Source organism: Pholis gunnellus (genome assembly GCF_910591455.1).
Source record: "Pholis gunnellus genome assembly, chromosome: 13".
NCBI classification, from domain to species: domain Eukaryota; kingdom Metazoa; phylum Chordata; class Actinopteri; order Perciformes; family Pholidae; genus Pholis; species Pholis gunnellus.
In genome coordinates this window covers 18,811,183-18,831,674 of record NC_136540.1, presented here as the reverse complement: position 1 = coordinate 18,831,674, position 20,492 = coordinate 18,811,183, and the positions used below count along the sequence as shown (strand labels likewise).

The window sequence follows — 20,492 nt, the reverse complement described above, 5'->3', positions numbered from 1 at the left end:
TGTCACACACGGTCCTATCTCAAGCAGCCGTCACTGTAAACAGTGGAGTCTTTAGGAATACCTGGTCAGGCTGTTTGACTGGAGAATGTGCGAGCAGGTTTCAGCTCTCTGACGAAGTGCTGAAGCTGCACTTTTTGTTTATATTTGGGGTCCTTCTGGTCACACAAGAATACCTTTACCCAGGGACGCTGGAAGTCGGTCAGAGTTGGGGGTGCTGAGAGTAAGACGGTCTATTTAATGACGTCATACATATTTTTTGCATAGTTTGAATGGCCAGGATAATGTATGTTTAATAGTTATTAACAACATTTACACTGATATTCAGGTCCCCATCTGGATCTATAGAGGGCCCAAGAAAATGTCTAGGTTTTTCACTTAAACTATGCAATTTTATATATAAATAAATAGATGTATATCTGCTGTGGATACGATGACATAACTGATGCTCAGCAAAAATCCTGCAGAGGGTCGAGTGTTAAGACGCCAGCCCTACAGGTCACCAGCGACCTGGTCTGCACCTGTGTCTGTATACGAGACCTGATGTCACCATTACGCCTCATGTCGTCCTCTGAAATGAATCACTAACCTCAAAGAGGAGGCATTCATGCCGTTTTTACAGAGTCTTTGAATTGTGAGTCATCTGCTTATTGTTCTGCTTCTGATGAAGTATGTGATGCTGAGACTAGCAGCCACTGTGTAAGACCGACATGTATCGGCTTGATTAAAAGGTTTTAATGTCTTAGTATTGTTGTTGTGTTTCCTCTCATACTGCCATTGAATACCCACTTGTTTCTTGTGAGGCCTTCTTCCATGTGTAGCACTGGAAATGGTCCACAAAGCAAATGTTGTGTAGTTTGGAAAACCCCAAACAACCTGAGAAGCAGTGGATTTCCCCCCCCCCCGCTTTGACGTCATTGTTACACACTTTAGTGCGCAGCAAGTTGGTGAAACGTATCAAAGAGACAGCAAAGTTCATAACTTGTGGTCCACTTGTGGGTTCTGTTTTAGGGCCTAATTGTTGCCTCATTGTTAACAATATGTAGCCTCGGTGATGTGTGTGCAAAGCGTGTATGGTCTAGTTGATCGCCTTCCTTGCATCCATGAAATCTTAGAAATTGCGTATTGTGGATCTTTCAATTTATTGGCAAATCAATATACTTAAATGTAGTAGCAATGCCAAACAGTGGCAACTTAAATCGGGCACGGTATTGATTCATTGAATACAGTAATGTCACAGTATTTTTTTGGGGGTCAATTTGAGCAGGTAAGATTAAGGTCTGTGTAAGATTTATTCCTGCTGCTGATTCTATATGGCTCCTTCTTGCCTCAAGGCCGTGTGTGTGTGTGTGTGTGTGTGTGTGTGTGTGTGTGTGTGTGTGTGTGTGTGTGTGTGTGTGTGTGTGTGTGTGTGTGTGTGTGTGTGTGTGTGTGTGTGTGTGTGTGCGCGCGCTTGCACATATGAGTGTTTGTGTGTGTGTGTGTGTGTGTGTGTGTGTGCGCACTTGCACATATGAGTGTGTTTTATTGGCCAGTCTCGTTGTATGACTTGTGAATAATTGATGGAGCAGTGAGAGGGGAGTCTCTGGAGTATTGGTCTCACACTATTCCAGCCCAAACATCGCTGTCTGTCTGTCTGTCTGTCTGTCTGTCTGTCTGTCTGTCTGTCTGTCTGCAGCGAGGTGCAGACCCTCTCTACGGATCAGGGGGTCAGACAATTCGTTCGCTGTCACATTCACTCACAGCTGTGAGTGAATGGACTGTGGGGGATCTCTTCCACTCTGCACACTGCTCTGTACTAAAGACATCCAGTTGACCAGTATGTACTCCACAAAGTATTGCTGCTCACTGGTGCACAGATTTGCTGTGCAAAGATTGCACACTGTTAAAAATGGAAATATATGCCACACTCAAAACAGCATGAATTATTGTAGCATCGGAAATGTTCTTTACTGCTGCAGCCGCCGTTAAGAATCCATCCTCAGAACATGAGAACATCTTTTACATATTTTTCACATAAAGAAAAAACATGCATAGTCCTTATTATGATATAATGTTGGTTCTCATCCCATCTTTCACCAAATGAGTACCGTTTATTGGTCCATTTATTGTTTCCCATCGCCACACCTCCTGCTAATACTCTCATAACCTTAAAGCCTCATTCGTTGTGAGAACAGTAGCACACGAGTGATCCGGCTTTTTAAAGGTGGGAAACAGTCTGTGTCACAGCTCTGTCATCAGCTGTTGGTATTTCTTTATCCACCTGTGTTTGCCTCTTTAAAGGCTTAAACTCAGACCTAATATCACACGGAGGGCGTCTGGAATCCCCCCCCCCCCCCACACACACACACACACACACACACATTTACATTCACAAGCCGCCATTTAGACAGCTACACATTTGGCATCCACTAAAGGCTTTCTGCTGTCTGTGACATTTCTGCACCATTTGGCCCCGCTCCCAAACTGCTGGCGAAATGAATCCCTTGATTACGTGTGTGTGTGTGTGTGTGTGTGTGTGTGTGTGTGTGTGTGTGTGTGTGTGTGTGTGTGTGTGTGTGTGTGTGTGTGTGTGTGTGTGTGTGTGTGTGTGTGTGTCCTCTCACAATGGGAAATGCTTTTTGCCTGGAGGAGGGAAGGGAGACTCATTTTGTTGACCCACTGAATGTCAAGAAAGGTCGCTAAGTCCTTTCATTACTCGAGTGCTTCTGCCAGATGTGCGTTTATTGAATGTGACTCGTATAGGCTCGTTGTGGAACGCCGCAATGGCGTCTAGACATTTGAATGGTCCGGCATTGTTGTTCGAGACTAATTGACAGTGTGTGTTCTATTAATTAATGGCTCCGTCCTCTGGGAGCTGACTTGCAGGCCCGGTCTGCCCCGTGTTCTCCTGAATGTGTTGAGCATACAGTGTCTGAGCCTTCTAGATCACGATCACCACATGATTTGTATTGGCAGTCGACTGACAGCGGATTTTTAAAGGCCGATGTGATCACGATAGTTTGGAGCAGGAAAAAGGCCGATAGCCGATTGATCAGCTGATGGCGTTGTGTTGGATATTTGAGAGAGAACCTTTGTGGGGAGAATTAAACTGAAAACGGGCCGTATATTACTTTAAAACCTGTTCCTGAGATAGCGCCGTTTCAGCCCACGTTTTCTAAACCTGTCGCCAGAATAAAGAGTTAAATGTTTTTTCGCGGAGTGGAGAACTGCTTTCTGAAAAAATCTCTGAAATGATCCAAATAGTAAATATCTGAAACGTAATGTAAAGTCAGCCGTGCCTTTATGTATTGAAGAATAACTCCTATTGTTTATATTGTGTCATCGCCAACAGAGAGAACGAATACTGAACTGATCTGAACACCAGTATGGTGAACTAGGTGTTCAGTCACCTAGTTACATTAAAGCCAGTATGTCAGCAACGTGTTGGCACAGCACTGGTGACACAGGAGCGGATCAGTGTTCACTAAGACTTTGAGAATTTCGTAACTGGAAACATCCGGTGGAATTTGAGCTTGTGGCGACGAGATGCTGACTGGGCAGAACTGCAAGGATGACAGTGACAGAGTAGAAGGAGTGATTATTATTTTGGCAACACGGTCCTTTCAGGGCAGGTTAGATCCGTTCTTTCAATTAATTGTATGCACTTCCACTTCTGGCTGCATAGCAGCCTGTGGTGCTCCGCCCAGTCTGGGGAGTGAAACTGGCTTAATGATGGTGGGCCCATATTTGATGTTTTATCAAAGCTCCGGTTAACAAAAGCATTTAGACGACAGTCACATAACTTTTTATCCGCTACACAGATGCTGCCGCAAAAACGCATCAATGCCAATTTTAGTGTCTCTTTAAAATTGATTTTCCACACATCATGTCATGCAGACGAAGTAGCAAAGGCGCTTGGGCTTGTATGCATATGCAATTTACTTTGGCAAGATTAAGGGTTATATTCTTTTGAAGCTCTCGGGGGTTTTGAACCTGTGGAGGGTCGGGCACGAAACAAATCTCCCCACCATCCATTTTCTGCTGACACTGCACAAAACGGCATAATCTGGCGACCCCTCCTTCTGTTCATCTTTTGACTTTTTTTAAACACCAGATGTTCTCTGCGTGTCTGACACCTTATTAAGCCCCTCGCAGGCTCGGGGGATCGTGCCATTTTTTATTTGCAGTGAGACGATGACAGTATGGATTTTTAATTACTGTGTCGGTGCGGCAGTGTTGTAAATGTTTATAAGAACGAAGCTCAGAGTCACAATGGAGACGAGACCTGAACGCCGATGGGACGAGCGCTCATAATTAGTGTTGCACCCACCATGCATCGCGGATGCTAAAACATGGTTACCACGGCTTCCATATTGATGTCTTCACTTGGATGAAGCGTGAAATCAGTCCTGGCGTAGGAGATGAATTAGCCCGTCCCTACATAAGAATCCACCATGACATGCGTGTAATGGTTGAGAACTAGATGGTCCATACCACGTGAAGGTTGTGTGCTGAAATGTATGCACATCTTATATTCTAAACATATGGACAGGACAAGGCCCTAACAAGCAATTCCAGACAGTGCATATTATTTATCTTTTGCACAACCTCCTTTTAGAGGACGTTCGTATGAGGGCGTGGTGGAGGTAGATGGCTGGACGCCTGGGGGGGGTTAAAGGGGTGTCTCTCGTGTTGCTTCTTTGTTCTCTAACGCAGCAAGAGAGACCCCCTAATCTGTCACCGTCAGGTACCCCGGGGCGGTGGGGCGGGGGGGGGGGGGGTGGGGCGCGAGGCGAGTCGTGATAAATACCGGAGGGGATTTGAGAGGACACTTAAGAGGGCTTCTTCATGACTTATATATGAGTATAGGGAGAGAGAGCTGCTGTTAATGAAAATACCCCAGGCCACAAACCGCTCTGTGGTTTTACTTTTCATTTGTAGTTTCTTTTCCAGAGATATTCCTCTGCTTCTTTTGAGACCAGTGCAGATGGCAGCTTCCCTGTTTCCTAACCTGAAGACATGTTTGCAACACCACAGATCTCAAATAAGTTTAAGCCTAGTTTGTTGTCCTATAAAAACAGTGGATATTGCAACCTTGATCACAGTAATTGGAACAAAACTGTAGAAATATTAAGTAGCAGCAAACTGGAGACCAACATGACTATACAGTAAAAATTCATGTGAGTGTTAAACCACAACAGATGTAGGTGGCAATGGAGTAAAGCAACATTTAGACTATCAAAATATATCATAGTAGGAGATCAAAACACATTCGTCCTCAAACTTCTTTTCCGTCTTGAGAGGATGTTTCACAGCAGAGCGGTTCATAGATCCTCATTAGAAATCCACTGACGTTGTCCTGCAGGAGACGGAGATAAAGAGAGTCATTGATTTGGCTCTGAATTGTAACGCCTCACCGACATCGTGGAGTCCATTAGTATCCACTTCGCTGTCTTCGCTGGTTATAGGTTTTTCCGTTAATCGCCTCTGCTGGCAATTAAAACGGTGTTCCAGAGTCAGTTCTGCGACCGTGGGACGTTTTTAGGGTTGACTCTGTTGGGAGGAGGTCTTTCCCCCCCTTGATTATTACCAAGGCCTGGATTAATTATGGCACATTTCCAGATTCAGCAGACGGCCTCCTTCATGCCAACCCTGTATGCTGAATGAAATCAGCAGTGAGTACATGCAGCTTGTGCATTTATTAAAATAAAAAAATAAAATCAATCTGTAGTGTTCTGAAATGCCGGATAAAAAATGTAGGACGATAATAACTACACATTCTTAAGATGAGTTGTGCTTTGACACATTGTAATAAAACAGTGACTATCATGTCGTGTTGCTGCTGTCTTTGAGCATGCAGACAGCAGACCGACTGAATTATATGGAACTCTTGTTTATTCAGTTACTACTGTGTGTTGTACTTTATTTCTTCTTCTATCCAGTCCTTCCCAAAAGTAAGCTTTGTGTTGTTTCTGTCCCAAGCCACCAATCCACAATTGCTATAATTAGTGGTATGCTGATGTATTGCTTCAAAAGTCTTTGGATTTCATGGTCGTAATATGAACCGTACATGATGCTGCTTTAATAATACTGACATTTCCAATATCATGTCCAACAAAGAGTTAACAATGGCCGAACGCGTGTGCCCATGTGTGCGTGTCTGTGTCTTTGTCTTGCCGGCTCCGTAGAGGCTCACAGTGGGGGGGGGGGGGGGTTCTAGCTGTCAGCTAAAAATGCTGATGTTGGCGTTTCCGTGAAAACCAGACTAGACATTTCCATTTGCTTACAGAAGCTTCGCCGCGGATCCCAGACAAAAGGATAATGTGGTTGCGGAGCCTTATGAATATGTAAGGCTAAATCGAACATTTAATGATCCGTTCAGATCTTTGTTGATGGGGAACTAAAGTCCCCAGTCGTGTCTCCTCTCCGTCTCCGTTTCTTATCGCCTTTAGATTCTACCGACCTTTATCGTCAACATTTTCTGCATTCTTTTTTTTTTTTCCAGCTTCTCTTTCTGCCAAATACACTATATGCTCATTAATACTGCAAAGATGTACGTCCACAATGTTTGTATGTTTTCATACATCAGGAACTAACCTCCCTTTGGTACATTTGATCAGTTTACCCTTTATGATACAGGAAATCACATAAAACACAGTGGTAGGTCAGGAATAGTGTACGGTGGCCCAGAAAGGTCAACGCGCTGCAACTAAAGGAAACACAAGCAAATTGAGAAAACACTTTCACCGATTTAACAGCACGCGATAAAAAGAAATGCTGCAAAATGAGACAACGCAACCAAATTCAGAAATGCTGCGACACAGAACAAAAAACAACAGAAGTTTCCAGGGGACACTAAAAAGTGATGCATAGATAAAGAAACCAGTCAATTATGACACATCTTCATATCAAATTGGCAACTCTCGCTTTGCGAGTCTCATTTGGAGCTAATAAAACTGCTCGGACACAGAATATTGATGTGTGAGGCTCAAAGGAAAATGCACACAAAGTGAGACATAAACTTACCGAGTCAAATAAAATGCGCTCATGCAGCAACTTTTAACATTCTGGGTTCATGATTTAAATATTATTGCAGATATTTGCTGTTCATTTAGCTTCAGCCATCTTTATCTGAACCATGTTTTTTTTTCATTTCATTTCCATTGTGTTCAGTGGGACTTCCAGAATTTCTATATTTAGTTGTGTTTTTCTCATTGCAGCATTATTTTTGCAAGTGTTGTCAAATTCATGATGCTTTTTCCATTTACTTGTGTTTTTGTTCCTTTCCATGTGTTTTCTTGCGGTGCGTTTAGCTCTCAGGGTCACAGCAACAATGTCTGACTTACTAATTCAACACACGGTGAAGTTTTATTTACCGCATTGCTAATAAAACACCTTGAAGCTGTGAGGATGGAACCGTTTTGCCTCACTTTGGAAGTTGCTGCATTAGCGCATTTTATTTGACTCGGTAAGTTTATGTCTCACTTTGTGTGCATTTTCCTTTGAGCCTCACACATCAATATTCTGTGTCCGAGCAGTTTTATTTGCTCCAAATGAGACTCGCAAAGCGAGAGTTGCCAATTTGATATGAAGACGTGTCATAATTGACTGGTTTCTTTATCTATCACTGTGTCGTCGTCGTCGCTTCTCTACAAGCGAAGCGATGAACTCCATTTTCATTTCGCCTTAGAGGCACATAAAACAGCAACTGACCCAGATAATACAGAGGCAACTCAGCCTGCTCTCTTTATGAAGCTCACGCTCGTCAGTGTCGGCTTATTGGTCTATAAGACATAGAAGTCATACGTGTCGGAATAATTAGTAATGTGTCACTTGTGAGGTTTATCTTTAATGTTGCTCTTTCATTTTAGTGCGTAGCTGAAGTTTTGATTTAGATTTTTAAAACGTATTTTCATGATAAATCAGATTACAGTTGCTCTGTATCGCTCCAGTAGCATTTACTAACGAGGCCTGTCACATTTTTTGGCGCTTCAGCCTCCTGCTGTGTCTCTGAGAAGCTGTTTTACAGACCTGAAAGTACAGCATTTGTTGTATTCATTATCTGAAAACCCCCCCAAAGTGATTCAACTACTCTACTTAGGTCGAGAAAGCACCAGATGACCCAGATGCCATCAAGGTTTATCACGGCGCAAAATATCTCCCCCGTTTGCGATCAGTTAAAGGCTCGTCCACCCCTGCGTTTATCAGGGTCTTTATCAGCCGCAGTGTGTTTTATAATCGGCACTCCCCTCAGTTATCTGCTTGCATCCATGATGATTGCAGACAGATTGAAACAGGGCTCAGGGACATGGCTCCATTAGGCCCAGGCTCTCCTGACAGACGTTTGTGTGGACCCCCCCCCCGCCCTCCTGCTGCTGTGTTTACGTCTGCCTCGCTTATTAGTGAGCCAGGCCCATGTGAAAAGTGCCGCGAGAGAGGAGAGCTGGCTGAATGCTAATACACTGGCCTTGAGTGGACCTCAACACCTGCAGCCCTTTTTCTGTGGCAGCAAGGAAGCGGGCTCGGGGTTTGTTTAGTCCGCGAGAAGCCGGCATTACCTCATGGCTAAAGAAAAGCCTCTGGCGTATTTCAGTGCGATTCCCAGGGAACAATTAGAAGACGTGGACGGACTCCAAGATCGTTAGAATCAGAATGGAGGCCGGCGGAGGCCGAGTTCGCTCTGGCTGGCCTTCCTCTGAGGTGATTGATTGGGCTTTAGCATCGTCGTCCTGAGAGCAGGGCTGGGACACTGGGACCGGCTCCTCTAACTGATGGCAAAATAACTCCCAAGGACACAAAGGTTCATCTGAGAGACTCTGTGAGCCATTAACGAGTGTTTGCTGTGAAGAAAACAACATAACTCAGCTTAAATGTAAAAAACTACTTTAGGCTATTTCTGCTTGATGTAGTGTTTGGGCATCACTTCTATGACATTTAGCGGTGTTGTATGTCCTTTTGTCATTGGCTTGATATCACATACTTATAATAGTAGCATCCTGTGGCTACTGACATGCTAAAGCAGTATGTGAGATGTTTTAGTCTGTAAGTATTGGGCTAAAAGTACCTGAATTGCATATTTCTGGTGAAACATTGCAGTATGCAAACTCTGCACACTACACGGGCATGGATATCCCACAATGCAATGCGGTAGTGACATCAACGTTCATAACAGACAATGGCTCTGTATTGATAACTTGGTCCTGTTTTGTGATTTTACATGCATGACTTTGTTTTCACTGCTATGCTGGTTTTTTCTTTTATGGACATTTTTTGCAGCGCTGCAAACCCAATCTCCCACGTAGGACAATAAAGCTGGTGAACCACTGGAAGGCCTTTATTGTAGAATAATTATTGACGTAACCACTGAGGTTAGAGACTGCTCTCTCCTCGTTTGACTAACTATCACGATTTGGATATTGTCAGCAGTCTTAAATAGAGTCACGAGAGTAAGGACAGAGAAGCGGCCACAGTCAACTCGTCTTGATATGTCGTACCAAACATTGTGTTGTAGAAAAGCACTTTTTAAAAAGAAACATCGTCTGAACCTTACCTTTTTCTGGTGTTAAGCTTTGTGTCTTAATGCTTTCTAAAAAAAATTAAAAATAAAAAGTACCATATTCTTAAAAGCAAGAAACATCACATTTGAAGACATTTAAAGAATATGTTTGACTTGGAGCTCTCCCTTATTGCTCACATTACGGTACAAGAGATAAATCAAAGCGAGACAGTTTAATAAGCAGCGTCCCTGAAAAATTCACGTATCATCAACAAAGCGAGTGGTCTGGTCTTTAAGTGCTGTTCATAGGTTTTTAGGACAAGCAATACACTTTAGTGTGCAGCCTGTCTGTGAACCCTAATATATCATCTAAGGAAGGTGAGGACAAGGATTCTCACACATGTATTATTGTGTGTGTGTGTGTGTGTGTGTGTGTGTGTGTGTGTGTGTGTGTGTGTGTGTGTGTGTGTGTGTGTGTGTGTGTGTGTGTGTGTGTGTGTGTGTGTGTGTGTGTGTGTGCGTGTGTGCGTGCGTGCGTGTGCATGCATGTGTGTTCCCGCATTCCCTGACCAGGAAAAAGAATGTGTTGAGAATGGATTGACAGATTATTTACAGTAGCTCCTTGTTCATGTTGAAACTCCAACATGTCTTTATAATCTCTGACCAACACTACTAGGTAGTATTTTCTACACAGCATCAAGACCCATAAACAAAAGTACATTTTTCTTCAGGAAGCTTTCTTAATGTGCTAATATTGGAAGAGTGCTGAAAAAGACCTCTTGTTTTTGCAGTCCGCGCTGACCCCAGTGCGTTTCCTGTGGCTTCTTCACAATAAATGCCACCCTGTATTTGAATGTTCGATTTTAAATAAGGTTGAAATGTCGAAAAAAAAATAGTGAGAAGAAGCGGGGGGGGTTTGACTTCATGGATATCTGGAGGCTTCAGTCATGCTTAACCAGAACAGCGAGATGACACTGTGTCTTACAGGATCTCAGCTGGAGCCCAAAGAGAGCATTCGAGTTTAAGGAGGATGAACATGCTGAGTCACTGCATGTATTGATTGGAGACGTCGTCCATGAAGCAGCTTTTTCTTCTTTTCTTTTTTTGCCTACAGTTTCAAATAGTGATCACACATTGTTGCTTTGACAGCAAGCTTTTCACTACTAATTCAGACGGTACTTTACCTGAACATGGGTCTGGCCATGACCAAGTGAGTTTTGTCACTGGACTATCGTAAAATCGTTTTTTTCTACTTCTACAGTTTAAAATTATTTTCCGTGAATTATTTTCCTCCCCAGATCATGTGTTAATGATTTCAGGCAGAATATTGTGTCTGCTAGTCTGTGTGGTCTCCCCCTGAAAACACATGCTCTTTTTCTGGCCCTCCTTTGTAACCCACCACCAGACACGTTACTATCACAACACGCGCTGGAGCCTCAGCTGCTGCTTCAGCACGCAGCTGGTCATTAGTGTTGACTTAAGTAACGGGTACAGTAGCGTCAGAAAAACACTCCGGGGAGCCGCCAGATCGCCCGTCATCCGCAGTTACCAAGACGACATAATCTCACAAGATGGCGGGATGTGTAATGTAACATTAGCTTTTTTTTTGTGCTGTTTGAAACGTGTGATTTCTCACGTTAATAATGAGATCCCCAGCGTATTACGGAGGCAGGTTCACCGGTGTTTCACACGTGGAGCCATCCGTGTGCTTTTTATCCGTGCTGGGATATGTGGTCTACCACTGTCCCCTGGAGAACCACCTACCTCCATCTGTCTGTGGATACTTCAGCAGCAGTGTGTTTTTTTTATTGAATGTGTTTCACTCTGAGGACGAGCCCTCCACCTTTTTACCTCCGGCTTCTCCGGTCACCCCGTCTGTCCATCTGCTCTCGCTGCAGCCGTTCACGTGCACGTGTGCCAGGTCGAACCCCCACCCTCCTCCGCTCTGAGCCTCGGAGCTCGTTTCAGAGCATCCCTGTCACAGAAGTAGGGCGCTGCTCCCAGGACGCCAATGACTTGATCAGCACATTGACTGTCTGACACATCTATGCTGCTTTGTTGAGCCGGGCCCTCCGCTAAGGGCTCACAAGATAACAAGCTCATTTGTGTAACACCCGTAACGTGTATTCATTTCAGCACATGACAACTGACTGCAGTCATTAAATGCACACTGGGTTTGGAATATGATGTCTTTATTTCTCACCTCACAGCTGCTATCACAGTCCATCATGATCCTAAGGTGCAGCCCTGCAGCCTGAGACAAATCCTCCCTTTACAGTTGATCGGTAATCCTGTCCGATTTGAAAGAGCTCGAGGTCATCTGCAAGGAGAGAGCACGTCCTCACGGGGTGCAAAGTTTAGATTGATGACGACAAATAATTCAAAATTAGGAAGTTAAAAACTGAAAGAGTGTGAAGATTCTCTGAATCCACTTTCCTCGCTCCTTCCCCCTCTCTTCGTGGCTCAATATGAGTTAATGTGGTGTAATAGATGATCAGCACCGGTAGGCTGATGGAGTCGGCCTAATGAAAAGCCTTTTCATTGGACTATCATCTGTCAGCCATCATTAGATAGAACCATGTTAACACTGGCTGAGGGGAGGCGCTTCGTTTCACTCTGATAATAACTAACAGACCCTCACGTTGTTTTATAAAAAACTGTAGTTGGTAAACTCTGCATCTGTCCGTGTTGTGCTTGTGTTTTTTCCAGAATGGCACTGACTACGGTTTCCTGGTGCGTCAGAACTCTGAGCTCTTGCGAGCCCTGGACGAGCTGGAGAAGACTTGCACCACACTGAGGGAGGAGAACGGCCTGCTGGTGAGACTAAAAATAACACGAGTCTGCAGTCTTGACTGAAGGCTTCCTAGAAAGTAGGCCAGGTGCACAGAAGCAGCGAGCAACCCACTTTAAAACGTGCATTGTTCCAGCGAGCTGCTGCTTATTGCTCTTTTTATTCAGTTTATAAATCGATGAATATCTGGTCAGTGTGTTGGCCTTTCCCCATGTAGCTCCTGAATTTCCACTGGTGACAGATGACACTAAACTGCCACTCTTCAAACCCTTAACGAGCCCTCCAGGATAATTGTTTTGCCGCTGATTTGGTGTTTTGTGTTCATATTTTTGCTGATGATATTTGTTTCCCCGTGTGTTAAGCGGAAGAGCAGCGCCCCAGAGACCGAGGAGAAGGTCAGGCGGCTGAGGAGGAAGAACACGGAGCTGTCTGTTCTCGCTAAGAGGCTGGAGGAGAGAGCTCGGAAGCTGCAGGAGGCCAACCTCAGAGTGGTACGCCGCACAAATAAAATGAGCTCAAACGGTTTCACGGCCAACTGCGTTCTTCCCACGTTCGGGCCTCGCCGTGACCCAAATGCTGGGGAGCGGCTCATTATCAAGCACCGCCGCCCGAACCGGCGTAATGTCCGGGAACGAGTTGAATGGAATAGTTGAGAGCGTGATGAATGGGCTCCTTGTTGAGAAATACCGGCACCCTATTGAATCATTTAATGCATCACTAGATTGGCTGCAAGAACTCTTTATCTACAGAAGAGATGCAACGGATCGCGATAAAACACTCCCAATAAGTTGATTGTGAGGAATTTCCGTTATCGGGTTGATCGTGAATATCCTCACCTGAGTGACATGAAGAAACTGTCGAGCTCGCTATTATGTAGAGAAGTTAAAAATGGATCCTGACTTAAAAGAATACAGGAGTTATTTAAGGAAGACTTACACAATGTTGCTAATATTTGTATCCCTTGGGGGAACTTATGAGTTACCTTATTTAAGATCTTTGTCACCAAAGAAAGATGCTTATCCCATCTGTGATGTAATATAGATATTTGTTTTTTTAACTAAATGTAAAGGTAAAGTGATTCCAGTGTGTTTCAGTGCCATTTTAAGAGTTTTAAGCATATTTTATTACGATAATATCGTGAATAGAAACTATTTTGGCCAGGATAATCGTGACATGACATTTTCATATAGTCCCATGCCTACTTGCCAGTTAGGTATCATCTGTACCTTTTTTAAATAGACATAAATATCATCTTCTAGTATGAAACATGTAGTCATAGGCTGCAAATTAGCTAATACACTGACTGAATCCCTCAGCGTTTGCAGAAGCTTGTTAGACAGCAAAAAGAAGACGATAAAAAAAACACAAGAATATACAGTCGCTTCAGCAAAATTGGTTTCTGTAGTCCTTGACTTCTTTCTGATATAGTAAGTATAAATGCTCATGCAGTGGGCTCCCTTTTATTTGACAGAACACCGATAATCAGATCCAGTTCACGTTTATTGGTAGACATCACCACAACTCACAAATAAGTGGTGAAGTTGGTATTCAATCATTTCATAAATAGTCTCTTGAAACACGACCTGAACGGCATAATAAAATCAGATACTGTCGTGCTATTGTTATGAAAAGCTGCATGATGCACCGAACACAGGAGGGGTCGTGAGAGGGAAAGAGCCTCCAGCACAAGTCTGTCCTGGAGACCAGTAGTGAAGAACACAATTATAGGACCTCCTGTCTCGGTCACTGGCTACTCTCAGTGCACCTGCTCACCGGACCCCCGGTAATATTCTGATGAGTCAAATGAAGATGAACACAAATGTCCCTCTTGCTCTCGTGCAGGTGAACTCCCCGTCACTGCTGAGACCCGGGTCGGTGGAGCACTACAAGAGGGCGTTCGCCCGTCAGCGAGCTCGGGACCTCGCCCAGCACGCCGACCTGCTGCTGTCCAAGGACAAAGAGATCGCCGCCCTGCAGCAAGAGTGCCGAGAGCTGGAGGCCCGGCAGGGCACCACGAAGGTACTCCTCAGTAACCTGTGGACCCTGATCGGATCTTGGGCTCACAGTTTTTAGACCACTTTAACGTCCATTGAACGTTCCATCTGAACCCTCCTCGTCATCCCTGCCACAAGCTCGCTCTCTGCTGGGCAGCGCGGGTGCTACTCATCCTTCCTCCCTCTTAAGCCCGCATTAGAAGGGCTGCGTCACTGCTGATGACTAGATGACAGTGCAGGAATAGGCTGCCTTTCTAAGTGCCTGTTTTTAATTACTGCTCCAGTGACTTAAGAGCTCGTCCCCCTGAATGTGAACATCTGCCGCGTTTTTATAATGAATGGTCTTACGGGGTGTGCTGTTTATTGATCCCATGTTCAACCTCAACACATTTCTCACCATGTGATGAGGGTTTAGTGGTTTTCTCAGCTTGAATGGGAACATTAACATATAATGCCCAAATGAGATGACTTTGGTATTTTGGGTGGTCCATGACCCAGAATCGTTTTTTGTAGTTTTGCAGTGTCTCCTCTGACTGTTCTATATTTACTACTGTTTTCCTCTTAAGGGGTTTATTAAACACCATTTTTAATCAGTTCTAAATTGGAAGAAATATAGTTTCTCTTTAGATTACAATTCACTTGGTAAGATATTTATATTTTAGATGGGATGTGGATCAGGTTGGTACTCAGGATGCAGTTTTAAAACTTTCAACAGCTAAAATTAGAATAGCCACGATGTGCTGACTTGATGACGTGCTCGTCTTGCGGTGGTCTTTGATGCGTGTGTGTGTGTGTGTGTGTGTGTGTGTGTGTGTGTGTGTGTGTGTGTGTGTGTGTGTGTGTGTGTGTGTGTGTGTGTGTGTGTGTGTCTGGGTGTAGGGCTCCCCTGTTCCATCTGGCAGAGTGGAATTCGAGAGGCTTCTCAGGGAGTCTCAGAGGGAGGTGCTGCGGCTCCAGAGGCAGCTGTCGGTCACATCGTCTGGACAGCAGCACAGCCACAGTCCCGATCCCTGTGGCCTAGAGAAGTGTGGGCAAATCAAGGAGGAGGAGGAGGAGGAAGAGGAGGAAGAGGGGGAACTCAAGGTAAAGTCCCCTCATAACATAGCACAACTCTTTGCTGACCCCTGTTGGTCCTAAGCGATTTTAACAAGAGAACCTTGTCTATGCACTTTAAAACTGATGACATCAAGTCAACTGTACATCATTTTTAAATGGCAACAGCTACTGTATACTACTGTAGCTGCTGTGTAGTGGGGATCCTTTTATGTAAATAAGAATAAAAAAATACGCAGATACTGTAATCTAAGTCAGTGTAAAGGTAGAAAAACTGTAGCCCTTTCTAAAAAAACAATTGGTATGCTGTTCATCATCATTGTGTATGTGATAACAAACACCAGAGGGGACCACCAGGAGCGATGGTGTTGGTACCACAGTACAGTTTGGATTACAGTAAACGTTGTTCTGTAATGTAAAATGAGTTTTTTCCCCCCTGAAAGCTAGCGTATGTTTATGTTGGCATGGAATGCAGTTTTGCAGTGTTATATAATGGCTTGTCGTTGGACCCGATACTAATCTGCCCGCAAGCCATAATGAGATGATTCCCCGCCTTGAACTTGGGCCTGAGCAAAGATGTCGAAGTCACACGCTCTGATCCTCTCTTCATTTAATTCTCCTCTCTGTCCAGTTCTTAGAAACAGTCCTTCACCCGTGAAGTGATGCGCAGATAGATCAGTCACTGGCCACACGTGTGAAGAATGCACAAACTGTACATCACAGATAAAGATTCATGGGCCTCTGCTCGTCCTCGATTCCCTCGGCATCCTGGGGCAAAATGCTGAACCGCAAATTCAGTCACATCAGTGTATAAACGTGAGTCTGAATGGGTGAGTGCTGAAATGTAGTGTTCAGCACTTCGAGTGGTCGAAAGACTAGAAAGGCCCTGTCTTTTTTTATTTGCTCACACCACTGAACATCCGTAAATGGTGTCCTTTTGAGAGTGTGCATTAATGTATCAGTTGACTTCAAGGCGTACTTCTATCTGTGGATTTTGTTCTTGTAAAAATTCTCTGCTGCCTGTGAAATAGAGTAAATTCTCTGCCTGTGAAGCTCAAATGAGAATGCCGACTGTGGTAATCTCCCGTTTGTGGGACGCACACACGCACTCCCAGTGGCACGCGCACACCCAGAAAGGGGCCATGTTGTGTGAACTCTAATCCCCTCTAACAACAGAATGGTACAGTCCAGTAATCCGCTCTCTGTTGCTGTGGCAGCGGTGAGAGGGTTTTGGGTGGTAGGTAAGACTCCGGCCGCACTAGAGACTTTTCTATCTCGCCCTGCTCTGGATAACTAGCAGGCCAGGGGAAGCCTCGACGTTGCCACAGATCACACCAAAGGGGTAGGTCACCTTACGAGTTTTGTTGCCACCGTGCGTCGGTCGCTTTAACCCACTGTAGTCCTCCTTGGCTAGCCTCGTATGTGTCTGCTTGGATGTGAGCCTGGAGCCGTGCAGGACTCAAAGTTGAGACTTAACACCGAAAACTAATCAAGTGTCATGACGTACCGGGGAGTGTGAGAGCATTGGCTCAAGGCAGCGAGCGTTGCATTTGTGTTAGATATTAAAATGACCAGCTTATTCTGATAGATTATCAGTATGTTGCACGGCCCGTGTTGGTGCAACAATATGACTCGCAGCTAAGGGGATTTTTTCCTTTACGGCCTCATGTCTGTAGTTTTTTTTTAATATTCATTTCAGTAAATCCCGTGCTAAATCCCACACGTCTGTGGTGGACTGCCACTTTCTTCCAAATCAGAAAGGCGGGACACGCATGAGGCCTAGTCAAGGGCAGCCTGTCAGAAACCCGCTTTTATAACGCTCATATTTCGGAGCTTCCAGGTGTAGAGTTTAGACGGGGGCCGACTTAGTGACGGGATGGCCAGCGAGTGCGATTGGTGGACATCGATATGCTCTGTATTAAAAAAGAAAATCAACGTCCAGGCCAATCCATTAAGGTGCTTTTAAAAGAAGTGATCCAGTTACCCGTTTCAGTAGTCTGCAGGGATTACACCAATGTGCTTATGGCATTCAGGGCCTGCTGAATGGGATCTGACCCTGCGTCAGTACGCATGGGCCCAAGGTGTGCTTGATCCTGTAGCGTATATATATGGACCACATCAGTGTGAAGTGTACACAGGGCCACCTCACTGTATCAAGCAGTGTGCAAGCCTCTTATGGTGAGAACTCGTCTCCAAAACGCATTGTGAGGCACCTGCTGCGGCTTCAACACCAGGACAGACCGTAGACATGGCTGCATCCTTCATCTATTGATAATCATTAGATCATAATTCTTTTTTTACTGTCACTGAGAAGCCGATAATACTTTTGTGCAAATGTTTACATTTTAGTAGAAGTTCAGTTCGTCGTGTTATTGAACATGTGCGTTTGCAAAGAGCACAGGAGCAGAGAGAGGAAAAGGCGCTTCTGATCGCTTTATTTTCAAAGTTTGAACGATCGTTTCTGTCTGTCATGACCCAGTCAAGCTACAGTCAATACAAATCAGGTACAGTCTGTTAAAGTTAACAACAAAAATGAAATAAAATGGCAAAGGAATGTAGCAAGTGATCAAGCTGCATCTTACATTTACTTAGAACTCAGTGCTTCACTGCTGAGCAAACAGACATACACTCGTCAAATGTTAAAGCTCACATGCACTCTAATAATCTCATACATGAAACAAGTTTGCATGTCAGGAAATGTTGTATTTCTATGTGATTTTTAGCATCCGAGCCTCTCGTTTAGCATGAATCTGTAGAACAGGAATGCATGCTAGATATGACTGATGATAAATTGATTGTAGAATCAGGTAAGTGTGGAGCCAGCATCTCTTCACTCAGAGCTGCAACCAGCTTTTGTCCCATCAGATTATTTTCATTGATGATGTCATTTGACTCTGACGGCCTCTGCAACTCTGTGTATTTGTCTGCAGAAGGGACGTTAATATTACTAATACAAATAATAATAAAAGCTGGAATGATTTAAAGCCGATGCTAACCATGGCATCTTTTGAATTTCACTACTCTCGCAACACATGACACTGACTGGATGGTTGGTAATTCATATTTAATGAAACACTGACGCAATGAATCATCAAATCAACCAGCTAAACACTTCTAAACTGACACAAACAAAATCTATTTGAGTGTCTGTACAATCCCTAAACCATGTACTCTTAAAGGAGGCTATGTTTTTAACAGTTTATATCCAGCTTTGTATTAGTACAACTATATATTCAAATTTATTCTAGATGTAGATGTATTTTGACTGTTTGTGATCAGTTAAGGCCAATTCAAGTGCAACATTCTTGCAAATAAACTGGATGATTTATCTATTTGGTACCGGAATGCCAACCCTTGTTTGTATTTTAAACTATGCAATAACCCAAAATAAAGAAAGTCCAATGCTTACAGTTGAGCAATAACACAATGTGCCAAGAACTACAGAAATATATTGTAGTTTTGTTGCTGTACGTATATGGGACTCGCTGTCAAAATGCATCACTATTTTTGCTCAAGTATGCTATTTGAATAAGTTGTAGCGCTAACACCGACTCGGTTGATCTTTTCTCTTAATTCTCCATACGAGAATAGAGAGTAAAACCTCTAAAGCGTGCACCGCTCCTCAGGTCACGCTAAGTTTGGTCAGGTTAGTGTGTTGGCACATAAACCTTTTGAAATGATTCATAAAAGCCTAAGCCTCGGTGTAATGCTCTCTATGACAGCCCTTTTATTCCTCACAACATTGTGGGCATTATATAATATTCCCCCTCTGCGCTCATCCGTCAAAACCATGTTGATATTATATCACACGTCGCCTGAACCCTGATTATGTTTGCTTTGAACTCATCGCTGTGAGCTTTCGCGTTCACTTTGCTCTTTTTAAAGGGATTCCACCTGCGGACTCATAGCGGTGTGCAACACCGATTATAATGTGTTGTCACCGTGATGCTGAATTCTCCTTAAAGTCACCTGTGATAGAAGTAGCTCAACTGAATCAGACTTACTCGATGCAAAGATGTTAAGAAGAAAGCAATTACTGCAATAATAATGAAGAAGGATGGGGTTTGTTCAGAGTTGCATAGTAGTTTTACCTTAGTCACTCCCCACCTTGGCACATGGCTGATAGATTATAGCAGCAAACTCCACACACTGAAGCCAGCCCACACTTATTGGTATGAAGTGCCATGCTGGGACCACCTGGCTTATCTGCACTTGTGATGGATGTGACGGGACCTTTTAATGACCACCAAAACAAACAGAAAAATCAGCAGAGCTCTTGTTTTAAAGCCCTCATTTCTTTTTCTTTTTTGTACGGGGGCCAATGGAATTAGTGCCTCCTGCTGGCCTTTCGTCACCACTACTAACACCATCTGGTCCCCTATCCCGAAAGATAAACCCGGGATAGCCTCGCTTAACTTCACAGACATGACACTGATGTGGTGCTAAAGCTCCCCAGTGGGTCATCGGCTCCGTACCGACGTCTTCCGTCATGATGCTTGAACTTAAAGACGATCAAACCGTAACCTCCCCCGATGCGAGCTTCACATGTGAAAGGGAGACGAGCTCACGGCATCTGCACGTTTAACAAAGGCGTTCAACAGATATGTGGAGCCCGAAAACGTCCTGCTGCTAGTGGTAGTAATACAGAGGGAAGAGTCAAGAGGATTCTGGGAATGGGCATCTTGGGATGTATAGTTTTATGTCATACCAATGAGAATCAACTGAATTCCTTATGAAATGTCATTGCCATGTTTATGGTTACTAAAAACAACGATGAGCCGATCAAGTTATAACTCTTGTCATGTTTTCATTTTTGTCACTGGAACTACAGTAACTCTCTCTTAACCTCCAGCCTGATCAAATGTCATCATGTGTCATCACACTGAAGACTTATTAACAGACCTATTTTAAACAGAATGTGCTCATTTTGATCAAATATTAAATATGCAATGGCAGGTCATTGCTACCTGGTCATAGACATAGAACATTACCACATTACCACCGAATGGAATCTTTTGACACGGATCGGAAGGAACAAATAACAAATAAGTAGCATACACGCTGTATTCCTTTTGCAAACGCTCTAGTTGATTTGAAACAGTCAGTGTGGGTGTGTGACTGGTTCATTTCTGACTGCCTGAAGTCTGGAGTGATAGCGGCCGACTAACAACGTAAAAGA

The 20,492-nt window shown here is 44.0% G+C and overlaps 1 protein-coding gene across 1 annotated transcript in view; it reads left to right on the top strand.

Annotated features, from left to right (window-relative positions):
* The window catches only part of tspoap1 (TSPO associated protein 1), a gene marked incomplete at its 5' end in the record, with an annotated part of 54,526 nt that overhangs the window by 9,094 nt on the left and 24,940 nt on the right, over positions 1-20,492 (top strand). The window contains 4 exons of the mRNA XM_079171161.1: positions 12,185-12,292; positions 12,629-12,757; positions 14,109-14,285; positions 15,140-15,343. Of these exons, the coding sequence (XP_079027287.1) occupies positions 12,185-12,292; positions 12,629-12,757; positions 14,109-14,285; positions 15,140-15,343 (618 nt within the window). The remainder of the gene's footprint in view (positions 1-12,184; positions 12,293-12,628; positions 12,758-14,108; positions 14,286-15,139; positions 15,344-20,492) is intronic.